General features: G+C 42.9%; 1 protein-coding gene across 1 annotated transcript in view; it reads right to left on the reverse strand.

Moving 5' to 3' along the window:
• The window catches only part of LOC106602171 (zeta-sarcoglycan), a 361636-nt gene that overhangs the window by 80521 nt on the left and 264171 nt on the right, over nt 1-16944 (reverse strand). Inside the window, exon 3 of the mRNA XM_045722923.1 lies at nt 9524-9625. Coding sequence (XP_045578879.1) covers nt 9524-9625 — 102 coding nt within the window. The remainder of the gene's footprint in view (nt 1-9523; nt 9626-16944) is intronic.

The raw sequence follows: 16944 nt of genomic DNA on the forward strand, positions 1-16944 counted from the left end.
ATTCTCACCCCATTCCTTTACTAGATTGTCTGTATTAGGTTTTGTTGTGGAATTGTTAGATATTACCTGTTAGATACTGCTGCACTGTCGGATCTAGAAGCATTTCACTACGCTCACAATAACATTTGCTAACCATGTGTATGTGACCAATAAAATGTGATTTAAATTGATTTTACCTCCCTCTATCTTCCTTCTTACTCCCTCTACCTCCCTGTATCCTCCCTCTACCTCCCTGTATCCTCCCTGTACCACCCTCTATCCTCCCTGTACCTCCCTCTATCCTCCCTCTACCCTCCTCAACCTCCCACCACCTCCCTCTATGTCCCTGTATCCTCCCTCTACCTCCCTGTATCCTCTATCACCTCCCCATATCCTCCCTCTACCTCCCCGTCTCCTCCCTCTACCTCCTCGTCTCCTCCCTCTACCCTCCTCTACCTCCCTCTACGTCCCTGTATCCTCCCTGTATCTCCCTCTACCCTCCTCTACCTCCCTCTACGTCCCTGTATCCTCCCTCTACCTCCCTCTACCTCCCTGTATCCTCTATCACCTCCCCGTATCCTCCCTATACCTCCCCGTCTCCTCCCTCTACCTCCTCGTCTCCTCCCTCTACCCTCCTCTACCTCCCTCTACGTCCCTGTATCCTCCCTCTATCTCCCTCTACCCTCCTGTACCTCCCTCTACGTCCCTGTATCCTTCCTCTACCTCCCTCTACCTTCCTGTATCCTCCCTCTACCCCCCTCGTCCTCCCTCGATCCTCCCTCGATCAGTGCGGTCACCTTTAGTATTTGCCTTGGTAGCGCCGTGCAGCCGGAGACCATCCCACTGCCTCTGTAAATACAGGAAGCGTGCCATGCCATTTTCCCCAGGCCGGGTGACACACATGGAAATGTCATTAGGTACTGATGGGGGACCAAGATAAAACCAGGCAGGCCAGACACCAGTGTAATGTCAATTTGCTGCCATTAATGAATTAAATGTCTCTTAATTTCAGTGAGTTGAACAACCGTAACCTGTGATGCTCAGTGAATACTAAAACCTGGTGGGATGTCGGGTGTGTGTGTAAGAGTAGTGTGTGTGTGTGTGTGTGTGTGTGTGTGTGTGTGTATATATATAAGTGAAGGCCCACCAAGGCCTCTGTAGAGTGTCAGAACGATTAAAGACATGAAAAAGTCTTTGTTTATTCAACTAATGAACTGCCTGGTGTAGTTGTGGCATGGCCCTCGTAACCATGCCGACAGCTGCCATGACTTCTGGCTTAGTCATGCCGTGATTTGATTGGCTGCACCTCGTTTGGCCACGGTTGACTAAGTAAGTCTGCTACCAACAGATTTCTATGGAAGGGGAACAGTGTGTATACAACACTATTGCAAGCTGTGCCAGCCATTCTGAATTCACTAAAAATATGAAGTCTGAGTCAGTGGAAACTCAGGGATAAATAAAGGATTGCTAAATGGGCCAACACATTTTATAGTACATTCCACTCTCGGATACCATCGTTGACATGAGGATTAGCCATATCTACAGCTGTCAAAAGAAGTAGCTTACCAGCCCATCTATTTGCTCTTAATAAAGTCTCATTCCTCACAGATCCTAGTATAATAATGTGCTCCTCGGCCCAAGATTAGGTACGAGACGCACAAATCAACTCTACTCAAATCTGCCATCCAAATCAGAATCCAAAGAAATGGATTCTGCATTAACTTTTCAATGATCTATCCAAAAGAGGCATTTCTACCTTCTCTACATCTATATATTTGGCAGGGGCGACGTCTGAAAGGGCTCGCGGCATTTCGGGAAGAAGAAGATCTGGGCGCGGGATTTGATCTCTGGCGATGATGTGAATTAATATTCCCTTTCATTCCCTTCTCCTGAAGGCCAAGTCGCCTCCTTCGACGTTCCATCACTCTGGAAATCTTGTTAAATGTTAAATGGGGCCTATTTCTACAAGGGTCGCGATCTGGAGCCACATACCCCTTGGCCTGGTCTGAATAAAACATTTAGAGTCTCACGCTTCTTCCGGAAGAAAAAAAACGTTTTCTCAGATTATTTTGTTTCACTTTTATAGGTCACTTCTGAAGTTGGAAGACCCCTTTTTTTTCCTGGTATCTTTTTAATATTGTGGAGTTGCGGGGAGTAGTGGGTATTACGGCGACGCCCAAAGGTCGTGTGTGCTCGCACGTAACGATCTCGAGTTTCTTGACCGCCCAGAGTCGATTGCATCGCTGAATAATTTGTATGAAGTCTTGAAGTGTAACTCTGTGGTAGAATAGTATTTAACTATTTCCTATGTTCTTTACAGTATGTTGTATACCGCAGAGGGCTGAATCAATGTCAGCCATGAGGCCAAAGAAAGAAACCACTCTAATATCAAAACACTGACAATGAAGTACTCTTATAAAATTACCCGGCAAGTGTTTGGACCCTCAGAAAACCAAGCAATAAATATAGCCAAACTGACAAATGACTAACGAGAAGGTTTTTCCACAAAGCTTTAGTCGGGGTCGTGTTCGTTAGAGCACGCAACGTTCTACAATGGAAACTTACAATTTGCGTTTTGTTCCATTTCAGTGCCCTGTCAGCTGAAAGTATTGTGTCAGGGGTGATAAAGAGACAGAGAGAGAGAGAGAGAGAGAGAGAAAGAGAGAGATAGAGAGCGAGTGAGCGAGAGAGAAATGAGTGATTGATAAAGGGAGGAAAACGACTCCTCAGAGAAAGCTGGAATTTCATTGGCTCCCTGAGGGGACAATTAGAAGAGTCTGTGTTGGCGAGCAGGCTTCGGCTCATCCCTCATGGTGCGGAGAGAGAGGATGACAGCACAGCACACTCTTGGAACACGCCACAAGGAACATGCAGTCAGTCTGCTGCAGCACCAGGTATCTTCAAGACATTTAAAAAATATATATTTTACCAGGTTTGTTTCATTGAGATAAATCTATTTTTCAAAGGAGATCGGGACCAAGGTCCATCAGGCTGTCTGTCAATAGGACTGTGACATCAATGATGTAGCTACAGCACAAACCTATCTTACAATAATCGGAGTAATCTCGGAAACCCAGAACAAAAATCAAGCATAATTGTGTCAGATGCTTGATGAAGTTCAGGAGGGAGACATGTTGGAAAAGATACTCGAACCAAGAGCCGAAGCACCACGGTAGCTCCTCCAACCTCTCTGAAAGTCACGGACCTAGTATCCCCTTTTGAAAGATGTGAACACCTGCGAAATTGTGATTTGTCCAAAATGATCAGTGACGACACCAAGAAGTTCCTTGTAAATCGTGGCAACCCACAGTCTGTCTATAATACCAGTTATGTTACATGTGTCTGTCCACGAGACATCACCCTTACAGATGAAGGATCTTAATTTGTGCCAGTTTGCTACAGCAGTAAAATAATCCTGCAGGAACAGGAAATGTTAATTATTATGTGGATTATAATCAATGGACATTTTTGTAGGGGTTGATACATTTTTCATCACGGCAAATCAAGTCTGAAATTTCAAAGTGAAAATGACAAACATTAGAAGCCTTTATAAAATACACTACACGTTCGCATTTCCTGCTGTGCAGGGAAAATTCTTAGCACAAAAGAGTGATCGAGTTAAGATCCTACATCTGTGCAGTGACGCCATGTTTCCTGCATGGGGCCTTGTAAAGTATACGGAGTGTGTGTGTGTTAACTGTGATAACGTTGTTGAATGATGACCATGATCATTGATCTGTTATTTAGAAACAAAGAGAGAGGGAAGAGGCTTTTACAGTGACCTACATGACTGATCCAATCGACTGTTATAAGTGGTTGACCTCGACCACAAAATCGAATCAAAATCAAATCAATTGTATTTGTCACATGCACCGAAGACAACAAGACCTTACTGTGAAACGCTTAGTTACAAGCCCGTAACCAACAATGCAGTTAAGAAAAATATGAGTTAAGAAAAAGATTTACAAAAAAAATGTAAAAAATAAAAGAGCAACCATAAAATAACAATATCGAGGCTTTATACAGAGGGTACTGAGTCAATCTGCGGGGGCACCGGTTAGTCAAGGTAATTGATGGATTTGTACATGTAAGTAGAGGTAAAGTGACTATGCATAGATAATAAACAGAGAGTAGCAGTAGTGTAAAAATTGGGGTTCAAAGCAAATAGTCCGAGCAGCCATTTGGTTAGCTTTTCAGGAGTCTTATGGCTTGGGGGTAGAAGCTGTTAAACTGTTATTCAAAGAATAACGGTTGCATTCTGAATGCAACCGCATTGACAGATTTCAAAATAACTTTACTGGGAAAGCATACTTTGCAATAATCTGAGTACTCTGGTCAGAAAAATACACTAGGCTATACAGCTAGCCGCTATGTTGGAATCATCTAAAACCATCAATAACATTAGCAATATTCCCTTACCTTTAATAATCTTCATCAGAAGGCACTTCCAGGAATCTCAGGTCCACAACAAATGTTGTTTTTTTTCGATGAAGTTCATAATTTATGTCCAAATAACTCCATGCTGTTCCGTGTTGTTAGCGCATTCGGTAGGCTACTCAAAATGGGAGGGAAAATGTTTCACATTTTTAACGTGAAACATCAGTAATATTTCAACCCGACCTCTCCTGTGTCTTGAAACAAGTTTTGAAAAATGTCTCGCCTCACATGAACGCGCATGTGCGCGCAATAATGAAGTGACGACCTCCCAGGGACGTCAACTTCCCTTCCTTCTCATTCGGTCTCTGTTCATCATAGACGCTTCAAACAACTTTATAAAGATCGTTGACATCTAGTGGAAGCCATAGGAAGTGCAAAATGAATCCTTTGTCACTGTGTGTTTTATTACCAATGACTTGAAAATAGTACAGCCACAAAATTTTCATTTCCTGCTTGTATTTTTTCTCAGGTTTTTACCTGCCATATGAGTTCTGTTATACTTAGAGACACCATTCAAACAGTTTTAGAAACTTCAGAGTGTTTTCTATCCAAATCTACTAATAATATGCATATTCTATTTTCTGGGCCGGAGTAGTAACCTGTTTAAATTGGGTACGTTTATCATCTGGCTGTGAAAATACTGCCCCCTAGCCCCTAGAGGTTAAGAAGCCTTTTGGACTTAGACTTGGCGGGTCGGTACCGCTTGCCGTGCGATAGCAGGCAATGACTAGGGTGGCTGTAGTGCATTGCCATCAGAGGCCGAGCAGTTGCCATACCAGGTGGTGATGCAACCAGTCAGGATGTTCTCGATGGTGCAGCTGTAGACATTTTTGAGGATCTGGGGACCCATGCCAAATCTTTTCAGTCTCCTGAGGGGGAATAGGCATTGTCGTGCCCTCTTCACGACTGTCTTGGTGTGTTTGGACCTTGACAGTTCGTTGGTGATGTGGACACCAAGGAACTTCAAGCTCTCAACATGCTCCACTACAGCCCCGTCGATGAGAATGGGGGAGTGCTCTCCTTTGTCTTGATCACATTGAGGGAGAGGTTGTTATCCTGGCACCACACCGCCAGGTCTCTGACCTCCTTCCTATAGGCTGTCTCATCGTTGTCAGTGATCAGGCCTACCACTGTTGTGTCGTCGGCAAACTTAATGATGGTGTTGGAGTCTTACTTGGCAATGCAGTCATGGGTGAACAGGGAGTACAGGAGGGAGGGGTCCTGTGTTGAGGATCAGCATAGCAGATGTGATGTTACCTAACCTTACCACCTGGGGGCGGCCCATCAGGAAGTCCAGGATCCAGTTGCAGAGGGAGGTGTTTAGTCCCAGGGTCCTTACCTTAGTGATGAGCTTTGAGGGTACTGTGGTGTTGAACGCTGAGCTGTAGTCAATTAACAGCCTTCTCACGTAGGTGTTCCTTTTGTCCAGGTGGGAAAGGGCAGTGTGGAGGGCAATATAGATTGCATCATCTGTGGATCTGTTAGGGCGGTATGCAAACTTGAGTAGGTCTAGGGTTTCTGGGATAATGGTGTTGATGTGAACCATGACCAGCCTTTCAAAGCACTTAATGGCTGCAGACGTGAGTGCTACAAGTTGGTAGTCATTTAGGTTGGTTACCTTAGTGTTCTTAGGCAAAGGGACTATGCTGGTCTGCTTGAAACATGTTGGTATTACAGACTCAGTCAGGGACAGGTTGAAAATGTCAGTGAAAACACTTGCCAGTTGGTCAGCGCATGCTTGGAGTACATGTACTGGTAATCCGTCTGGCCTTGTGAATGTTGACCTGTTTAAAGGTCTTACTCACATCGGCTATGGAGAGCATGATAACACAGCCATCCGGAACAGCTGGTGCTCTCATGCATGCTTCAGTGTTGCTTGCCTCAAAGTGGGCATTGAAGTCCTTTAGTTTGTCTGGTAAGCTGTCACACTGGGCAAATTGTGGCTGTGCTTCCCTTTGTCGTCCATAACAGTTTGCAAGCCCTACCACATCTGACGAGCGCCGGAGCCGGTGCAGTAGGATTCAATCTTAGTCCTGTATTGACGCTTTGCCTGTTTGATGGTTTGTCTGAGGGCATAGCGGGATTTCTTATAAGTGTCCGGGTTAGAGTCCTGCTCCTTGAAAGCGGCAGCTTTACCCTTTAGCTCAGTTATGATGTTGCTTGTAATCCATGGCTTCTGGTTGGGGTATGTACGTATGGTCACTGTGGGGATGACGTCATGGATGGACTGATGTGGTGTACATCTCAATGCCATCGGAAGAATCTCGGGAACATATTCCAGTCTGTGCTAGCAAAACAGTCCTGTAGCTTAGCATCCGCGCCACCTGACTACTTCCGTATTGAGCGAGTCACTGGTACTTTCTGCTTTAATTTTTGCTTGTAGGCAGGAATTAGGAGTATAGAGTTATGGTCAGATTTGCCAAATGGAGGGCGAGGGAGAGCTTTGTACGCATCTCTGTGTGTGGATTAAAGGTGGTCTAGAATTTTTTTCCTCTCGTTGCACATGTAACATGCTGGTAGAAATTAGGTAAATCGGATTTGTGTTTCTCTGCATTAAAGACCCCGGCTACTAAGAGCGCCGCCTCCAATCAGGCTTCCAATCCAAGTGTGAAAAACCTAGAGGCATTTTAAAGTTTTGGCGGCAAAAAAAGAAAAAATATATATCATACAGGTTTATTTATCAACCCGAAACCGATCGAACCAAATTGTACATTCTGTTTGTTTGGCTCTGCTCTGGAAAAACAAACCCTTCCAGCGTATATTCAAAATACATTTCCTTCCTCATTCCCTCCCTAATTCCCTCCCTCCATCCCTCACTCTCTCCCTGTTACTGCCACAGTCCCAATCACTCATGCTGTGTTGGTGGGCCCAGATCAGGTTAGGACCACCCCGGGCCGGATACACCACGGCCCAAATACATCCTGGGCCAGCGACCCAGTCTCACCAGGGGATTTGGAGCCCTATGCTAACATCGTACGGCTAACACCGCTAGCCAATAATACTTGGAACCACACTGCCCAGATTAGCTCAGTTCTGAAGCATGCCCACTACCCAAAAAACTGCCATAAACTAAATGGCACACACCAACAAGCCCTCAGGGGAGAAAAGTGGGTTGTTAGATTCAGCATGTTTCCTGTGTATTTTTCGAAATAAGAGTGTTTGCTTTGATGTGCAGACCCGATGTGAAAGGGATCACGGTGTCATTACAAGTGGTGGATAGATACAAACATATGCACACACACACACACACACACACACACACACACACACACACACACACACACACACACACACACACACACACACACACACACACACACACACACACACACACACACGACACAGACACAGACACAGACACACACACACACACACAGACACACAGACACAGACACAGACACACACACACACACACACAGACACACACACAAACATACTGTTTGTCTGATGATAGATGAAGAGTCGGCAGAGAAGCCAGTGAGTTCTTTGATTTATTGACAGGAAGCTCTGCTCCTTCATAGGGGTTATCTACAAGCCAGAGTCACTTCCTCAACAGCAATTAGTGCCTTCTCTGTTACACACACTTAAGAAGAACCAGAAAGACTGGATTTCTTCTATAGGCTTTCAACGGGAGAGCAAACAAAAATATTCTAAAAGAAGATATTTCCTCCATAGGCTTTAATGGGAGGGAAATAAAGATATTCAAAAAATAATACGCCTCCTCCATTTAAGTTTTTAATAGGAGAGCAAACAAAGATGTTATACAAGAAGATATCTTGTAGGCTTTCAATGAGTAGGCAAACAAAAAAAATCTAAAGTAAGATCTCGACTACATAGGATTTCAATTGGAAGCCAAAGAAAGATATTCCCATAAAATATATCTAACACCATCCATCATTTCACCTCAAAGGTCAGGGCTGATGGAGTGTTGACCTCTGTGTCACCCAGAAATGGCGTGATCTTTGAGTGGATAGATCAGTGTAATGTATTCAGGACGGTCACACACTCCACACACTCTCACCGTCACCATACTGCCTTGTAAAGCAATAAGCATGCGCATGTGCACTTGCCTTTACAACCCTACCCCTCCATCACACACACACACACACATTGAGCAAAGGTGGAGAATGCAAGGTGATGACTCCCTTGCCTTCCCAATAGCCCGGGACACACAGTAACCTATACATGACAGCAGCCAGGGTGTGTGTGTGTGTGTGTGTGTGTGTGTGTGTGTGTGTGTGTGTGTGTGTCTGTGTGTGTGTGTGTCCATGGTGTTAAGGGGAGCGGCATCATGGGGTATATTTATCAACAGCGTGCCTCTTCACATCCCTGTCTCTCTCCACATTTTTCTATCATTGGAATTTCCATTGGATGCCCATTTGGTCGTTTGTCACACATCCAAGTCCATTCCCATGATCCTTCTGTGCCCCTTACATGGGACCTTACATGGGACCTTACATGGGACCTTACATGGAACCTTACATGGGACCTTACATGGGACCTTACATGGAACCTTACATGGGACCTTACATGGGACCTTACATGGGACCTTACATGAGACCTTACATGAGACCTTACATGGGACCTTACATGGGACCTTACATGGGACCTTACATGGGACCTTACATGGGACCTTACATGGGACCTTACATGGGACCTTATATGGGACCTTACATGGGACCCGGCATCCAGATAGATGAGCTTCTCTACTAGGTCTCACACGATTTCTCTGGGATGTGGCATTGCATAGTGCTATACTACTCCTTTATGACAATGGGTAAGCACTGACGCTTAGTATGCCATGATATGAGGAATGGGCTGGCTTAGTGAGGGATATTTTTTATTTATTTATTTTATTTCACCTTTATTTAACCAGGTAGGCTAGTTGAGAACAAGTTCTCATTTACAACTGCGACCTGGCCAAGATAAAGCAAAGCAGTACGACAAAAACAACAACACAGAGTTACACTTGGAATAAACAAACATACAGTCAATAATACAATAGAAAAAGTCTATATACAGTGTGTGCAAATGAGGTAATGTATGATGTGTCATAGGGTGTTACGATGCTTCATATGAGCGACATAAGGAGAGTTGTGTCTCTTACCGTTCTGGATTCTATTTCTTTCACGTAGAGAGGGAGCAGAAACTCCGAAACACCCTCTAGCCTGATCCCCTCTTTGGTTACACGAAGATTACCCATTCCATCCTGTGGGGAAAGAGAGTGGAAGAGAGAGGAGATTGAGAGAGAGGAAAGAGAGACAGAGAGAGAGAGAGAGAGAGAGAGAGGAATGAGAGAGAGAGAGAGGAATGCGAGAGAGAGAGAGAGAGAGAGAGAGAAAGAAAGAGAGAAAGAAAGAAAGAAAGAAAGAAAGAAAGAAAGAAAGAGAGAGAGAGAAAGAGAGAGAGAGAGAGAGAGAGAGAGAGAGAGAGAGAGAGAGAAAGAAAGACAAAATTGAGAAAATAAGTCCAAACAGTGAAGCAGAGAAAACCAGTGTCAGTTCAGTCACCATGAAGAAACCGTTTAGGAGAGGAGGGAGAGAAAAACATCCAAAGGAACAAAAGTTGTATTTTAGGCACACACACACACACACACACACACACACACACACACACACACACACACACACACACACACACACACACACACACACACACACACACACACAAACAAACAAACAAACAGGACTCAATGGGTTAAATCAGCCTTAGGACTGTTCTGTAGCTCAAACCCATGGTGATTAAGCAAGTCAAACAGGGAAACAGCTCCCCAATAAACTAACACACACCAGCCTGCAGTTCCTATATATATATATATATTATGCTTCTTTAATTAAAAGGAACCAACACATTATGCAGAACTATCCAAGGGTGGAACATGCTCAGGCAGGAGTACGGCCCCCGTCAATCGTCAAAACATAAAGATGATTCCTGAATAATTCATAATTAATCATTAATGTGACGAGCCAACGCTGAGCTAAAGACCCTTGTTCTCTCGTCTAGCCCCGTCACCCCTGACAGTGTTTAGCGATGGTGGCGGCGTGCGAAGGCATGGGGCCTTGATTTGACGTGGCAGGTTGTAGACATTAACGTCTCTTTCGGGCAGGTTGGTGTTCAATCTGAGGGAACACAAAAGTCAGAAAAAGAATAGGCCCCTTGGCTAGGTGCCACGGCGCCGCTAACACACTAATGCAGTCTACCTGAGAGCCTTGTAGGTACGGAGAGAAAAAGAGAGAGAGCTTGAGGAAGAGAGCGAGAGAGAGCTACGCTAACCACATACCTAGCAGCCAAAGTCACTTCTATTAGCTTACCAGACACGCCGTAAATTACATTTCTCAGTCTGATTAGCGTGGCAGTGGCGGAGCTTAGTGTCGACAGTGGTGGGAACACCGAAGGTATTCAGGAATCCTGGCGGGAAGCAGGCGACTTTAGGATAATGAAGCCACTCCTCCGGGATGTGAATGATGGTGAATTCTGTAGTAACAGAGGCCTGCACTCGGATAATGATGTCCTTCTCTGTTAAATTGGATTCCCATGTTGCGTTATAATGACATATTTCCCCATCCATGTCGTGTGTGTGAGAGTGTGTGTGTGTATGTGTGTGTAAGCGTGATTGTCTACATGTCTGTCTGTGTGTGTGTGTGTGTATGTGACAGTGTTCTGCCGAGTCCTTCAGTAGAAGTCAAGCTGATAATATTGTATCGCCCAGCGCAGCGAGGTTAACTGGTGGAGTTGGCCATTAGGGCTCACATCCCATCCATGGCACAAGGTTATAGTGAACAGTATAATACTCCCTCCTCCACATGATGGATGGCCACTGAAAACATTCTCAGGGAAGGTTTTAATATTCTCTCACTCAACCTTCCGTGCCAACAATGTTTAGAGAGAAAAGAAAAAGAGCTCGAGGGACGTATAGAAATGAACAAATGAGGAAACATAGATACGAGTTTGTTTGTATGCCCTCTCTGCCGGGAAAATCTTTTGACCTTTCAGAGGCAACGTAGAAGCAATGCCTTGTCAGGGTCTGAAATCAACGCATTGACTTTCATCAGAGTTCTTGGAGAGCTTCCTTGCGCATCACTTCCCCTTCGGGGACGCATCCTAAACATTGTCTTGTATTAGAGTGTCAGCTCGCGTTGACTCTGACCTACAATAAGAGCTATTCCACTTCTAAGGGGCTTCTGCTCTCCACACTGTAAAAATTGGCCCACGGGCTTAGTACATATTGCAAAAGAAAATCAATGATTTTTACTTAAAATAATAGATTTCTGGTTTTACTAACATTTTTGAATATAATACTTCATTTATATGTGTTGTAAAAGACTGGCATTTGCAAATAAAAATCCAAGGTAATATGCTGCAAAATTTGAATGAATATTTCCAAGTAACAACCAACAACTTAAAAATATGATATTCAAATTATGATTATTATGTTGGACTGACATGCTAGGTCTAGTTCTGAATTTAAATCGTGCTTGGGAACAGCTCAACGGACCTCGCCTTGATATTTCTCCTCTGGAATGGCCATGCAGCAGGTAAGGACCAAATTATAACTTGGAATGTAGCTTGGATCTGTCTACACATATTTTCGACGAAATCTAGTAGCCTAGTCTGTTATTTCTTCATTGTTTCACTCAGGATGCCGACGACACCATGATCCGAGAGGACCTCGTTCAGCATGTGATGAAGGTGTTCACTGTGAAGGATCTGCACCAGAATATAGAGCATGGGGATCTGCATCAAAGGAGCAGAGGTCCTGGCTGGTATTCCCAGTGTTACGGTCATGTACGTTACTTATGGGCCTCATCTATGGCTTAAATCTATGGCACCCCAAAGAACTGAAATATACCTTTGAGGTGTTCCAAAACGTATTCTTGGAACTCGATGATCTCAGGACCTCCCCACGGGTCCAAGGTCTAAAGATGAAGTTACTTGTTTTCAGAGATATCTAAAGATATCTATGAGAACTCTCAAAGGGCCACTCACAAACTGTGGTCTAAACCCTCCTCAATAAACTGAACAGCTAGTTGCTAGGTGGTATAGGAGCTACAGTTTACATGATGCTCTTTGTCAGGTGAAGTCATAAGAGACATTGTCCATTCCTGTTTAAAAAACAGCTTTGTTTTAAAACTTACTCCATATGCACTAGTGGATATCTGAGATTATTTGTCAGGTGCAAGATATCTGGATGTAACTTTACCTAAGGAGGCAAGGTGGATATGCAGTCAGGTTTAAGGGAGAATTTGGCATATATTTTGTAACAAATGTGAAATGTATGTTTTGAAAACCCATGTTTTGATTAATCTAAAACAATCTGAATGAGGTTGTATTTGAGCTAAGGTTCATATTGTGCTTTGTGTAAAGTCTATTAAGACAAATCGTTAATTTACGTTTCTGTTAAAATATTGCTTTATTGTTAAGGGGCACACAGACCACCAGGACATTCTTGCCAAACTGTACAAGATGTGAGGTTAAAGTGCTAATCCCAACTATCACCTAAACTTTATACAGTTGTAAAGATCTAAAATGATTTGTAGTCAGGTGCAAGCTATCTGGATGTAACTTTACCTACGGAGGCAAGGTGGAGTTATACCCAGAATGCTTACAGATTACAAAATACAAATGCCTAAGGAATAGGGTTTAAGAGGCCATTTCAGATTGAAGTTTAAAGAAATTATAAAATTATAACATTTATTTTATTCAAAATAAAGGTGTGGAAGTTTGAAGTTGAACACTGTTGTTTCTTTTTGCATATTCCCTTGTATAGAAATAATATTTTTGTGTAAATTATCCCAAGTATATTGAGGTAACTATTTGCATCAGCTTTTTAAGTATAGTTCTGAGTATATATTTGAGGAGTAGGAACCCAATGTAAATACATTTTACTAACCTGAGTACCATAAGTAACTGAGCAAAAAACATTTGTAGATAAAACATAGAATATCAATTCCGATACTTAGTAAATTCTGTCACGTCCTGACCAGTGAAAAGGGTGAAAAGTATGGTTTCCAATCAGAGGCAGGTGTCTTTCGTTGTCTCTGATTGGAAGCCATACTTAGGCAGCCTGTTTTCCTTTGGGTTTTGTGGGTGGTTGTTTTCCGTTTAGTTGCTGTACCCGATGGAACTGTTGGTCGTTTGGTTATTTTGTTTAAGTGTTCTCATATAATAAGTTAAGTATGAGCACTATACACGCTGCGCCTTGGTCTAATCCTTTCGACGCCTGTGACAAATTCAGCAAATTAAACATACAATATTAGTTCTGTAACGGATTACATTAATGATATCAAACTTATAACATTAGTTCTAGGACTTGAAGGATTTAAGCAGGTCAACGACAAAAAAATTCAATTCTGAAGCTGATAAAATTAAGTTGAATGAAAGGATTTTTTAAAATCCAGTTAGCTGTTTGCACTTCATATTTTTGAGCTTGTAATACACTAAAAGCGAAGTATATTATACTTAAAAGATCCTCCTTGTTGGATTTACTTAAAAAGCTGATGCAAATAGTTACCTACATTTTTTAAAGTAAAAGGGGCACAATATTGTTTACAGTGCAATGATTGGGATGAAAGAAAAGCTGTTCTGCTCTAGGACTGGAATACAAAACCTTCCCACAAACACACAACAAGAGAGACACATACTGGGGTTTATTGGAACGAATCAAATCCCTTTGCACTCGCCAGCGCACTCATGCAGTCTCTCTCTCTCTCTCTCTCTCTCTCTCTCTCAAAATGACGGGTAACCTCTAGAGGTCCAGGAGAAACCGTACTGAAGCCAAGGCATAATTTCAGTACCTAATTTAAAGCTCCTGAAAGCCTGCATGGTCCCCTTGTGGCTGGGCCTCGGGAAGCTTTGGATGGCCCTCCCTGAATGCTTATCTAACGCAGCACATTTCCTTACAGGACTATTTAAAATAAGGCCAGATAGTCTGTCTATGAGAGAAGACAAGAAGTGTTATTAGTTCTCTTACATTTTCACTCTCAAGTCCCCAGTGTCTTCAATATGTGGACCAAGTTTTATTACAGTCTCATGTCATACATGTAATGAAAGTACAAAGGCTGAATACTTCTCATTAATTAACCTATATTGTATATTGATCGATCCTATTTTGCCTTCAACTCTGGATCTCGAAGCCAGCTCCACTGCAATTTTTTAATGTTCCTCTCTAATCAGGGACTGATTTAGACCTGGGACACCAGGTGGGTGCAATTAGTTATCAGTTAGAACAGAAAAGCAGCAAGCTCCAGACCTCCTAGGGTAAAAGTGTACCCCTGCTATATTGTACATAGGTGAATAAACTCAACTATGCCTCGGCTTCAGTACGGTTTCCCCTGGACCTTTACAGACCATCAGTCATACACTCAGTAGGAGCGAACCCTTTTGGTGAATAGGGTGGTGTACCTAATAAATTGGCCACAGAGTGTGTATTGTATATAGGTGAATAAATGAGCTCGAACCCTCTGTTTCTCAAACAAATTGTTTAACCTATTCCATTGTAAATTAAATAAACTTAATTAAGTTGAATCTATTCCATTATAAATTAAATAAACTTCATTAAGTTGAATCTATTCCATTATAAATTAAATAAACATCATTAAGTTGAATCTATTCCATTATAAATTAAATAAATATCATTAAGTTGAATCTATTCCATTTAAAATTAAATCAACTTAATTAAGTTGAATCTATTCCATTATAAATTAAATCAACTTAATTAAGTTGAATCTATTCCATTATAAATTAAATCAACTTAATTAAGTTGAATCTATTAGTCCCAAACCAAATGTTTCGTCACTTGCTTGGTAGAAGTGCAGGCTAAGAGTGAAATGCTTACTAATGGGACGTGTTCCCAACAATGCAGAGAGAGAAAAGGTAGAAAAGTAAGACTGCTAATAATAAAAGTAATAATAGATCCACAATGAGTAACGATAACTTGGCTATATACACAGGGTACCAGTACCGAGTCCAAGTGCAGGTGGACGAGGACATCGGAGGTAGATATGTAAATGTACAGGTTTTTTTCAATTGCTAACATGCATTGGTCAAAACTGAAGTTACATTGTCAAAACTCTTCACACAGTCAGCGAAACAGAAGTGTTTGTGGACCAAACTGTGAATCCTTTTTCATTGCTTTCACACAAAATGCATCAATGACCACATTCTCCGAAATCCATTAACTCTTTTCTCATTCATACTCCACCACCTGCAAAACTATATATTTGAAGCACATGTTTTCAAATGCTAACACACTGTTTCCAAAACTGTTAAAAACACATTCAAAACAGAAGGATGGCAAATGTTGTGCATTAACCAGATTGAAACATATAGAAAATCTCAGCAGAATACCCCGGCAGTCCTACAAGCCAAGCTAGATTCCCTCAATCTCACACAAATCATCAAGGAACCCACCAGGTACAACCCTAAATCCGTAAACATGGGCACCCTCATAGATATTATCCTGACCAACTTGCCCTCCAAATACACCTCTGCTGTTTTCAATCAGGATCTCAGTGATCACTGCCTCATTGCCTGCATCCGCTATGGGTCCGCAGACAAACGACCACCCCTCATCACTGTCAAATGCTCCCTAAAACACTTCTGCGAGCAGGCCTTTCTAATCGACCTGGCCAGGGTATCCTGGAAGGATATTGACCTCATCCCGTCAGTCGAGGATGCCTGGTCGTTCTTTAAAAGTAATTTCCTCACCATCTTAAATAAGCATGCCCCTTTCAAAAAATGTAGAACTAAGAACAGATATAGCCCTTGGTTCACTCCAGACCTGACTGCCCTCCACCAGCACAAAAACATCCTGTGGCGGACTGCAATAGCATCGAATAGTCCCCGCGATATGCAACTGTTCAGGGAAGTCAAGAACCAATACACGCAGTCAGTCAATAAAGCAAAGGTTAGCTTTTTCAAACAGAAATTTGCATCCTGTAGCTCTAATTCCAAAAAGTTTTGGGACACTGTAAAGTCCATGGAGAACAAGAGCACCTCCTCCCAGCTGCCCACTGCTCTGAGGCTAGGTAACACGGTCACCACCGATAAATCCATGATAATCGGAAATTTCAACAAGCATTTCTCTATGCTTTCCTCCTGGCTACCCCAGCCCCGGGCCAACAGCTCCTCAGTGATTCCCTGATCCACCTCTACGCAGACGACACCATTCGGTACACATCTGGCCCTTCTTTGGACACTGTGTTAACTAACCTCCAAACGAGCTTCAATGCTATACAACACTCCTTCCGTGGCCTCCAACTGCTCTTAAACGCTAGTAAAACCAAATGCATGCTTTTCAACCGTTTGCTGCCCGCACCCGCCCACCCGACTAGCATCACTACCCTGGACGGTTCTGACCTAGAATATGTGGACAACTACAAATACCTAGGTGTCTGGCTAGACTGTAAACTCTCCTTCCAGACTCATATTAAACATCTCCAATCCAAAATCAAATCTAGAATCGGCTTTCTATTTCGCAACAAAGCCTCCTTCACTCACGCCGCCAAACTTACCCTAGTAAAACTGACT

The sequence above is a fragment of the Salmo salar genome, chromosome ssa08 (assembly GCF_905237065.1).
Source record: "Salmo salar chromosome ssa08, Ssal_v3.1, whole genome shotgun sequence".
Classification (NCBI taxonomy): Eukaryota; Metazoa; Chordata; class Actinopteri; order Salmoniformes; family Salmonidae; genus Salmo; species Salmo salar.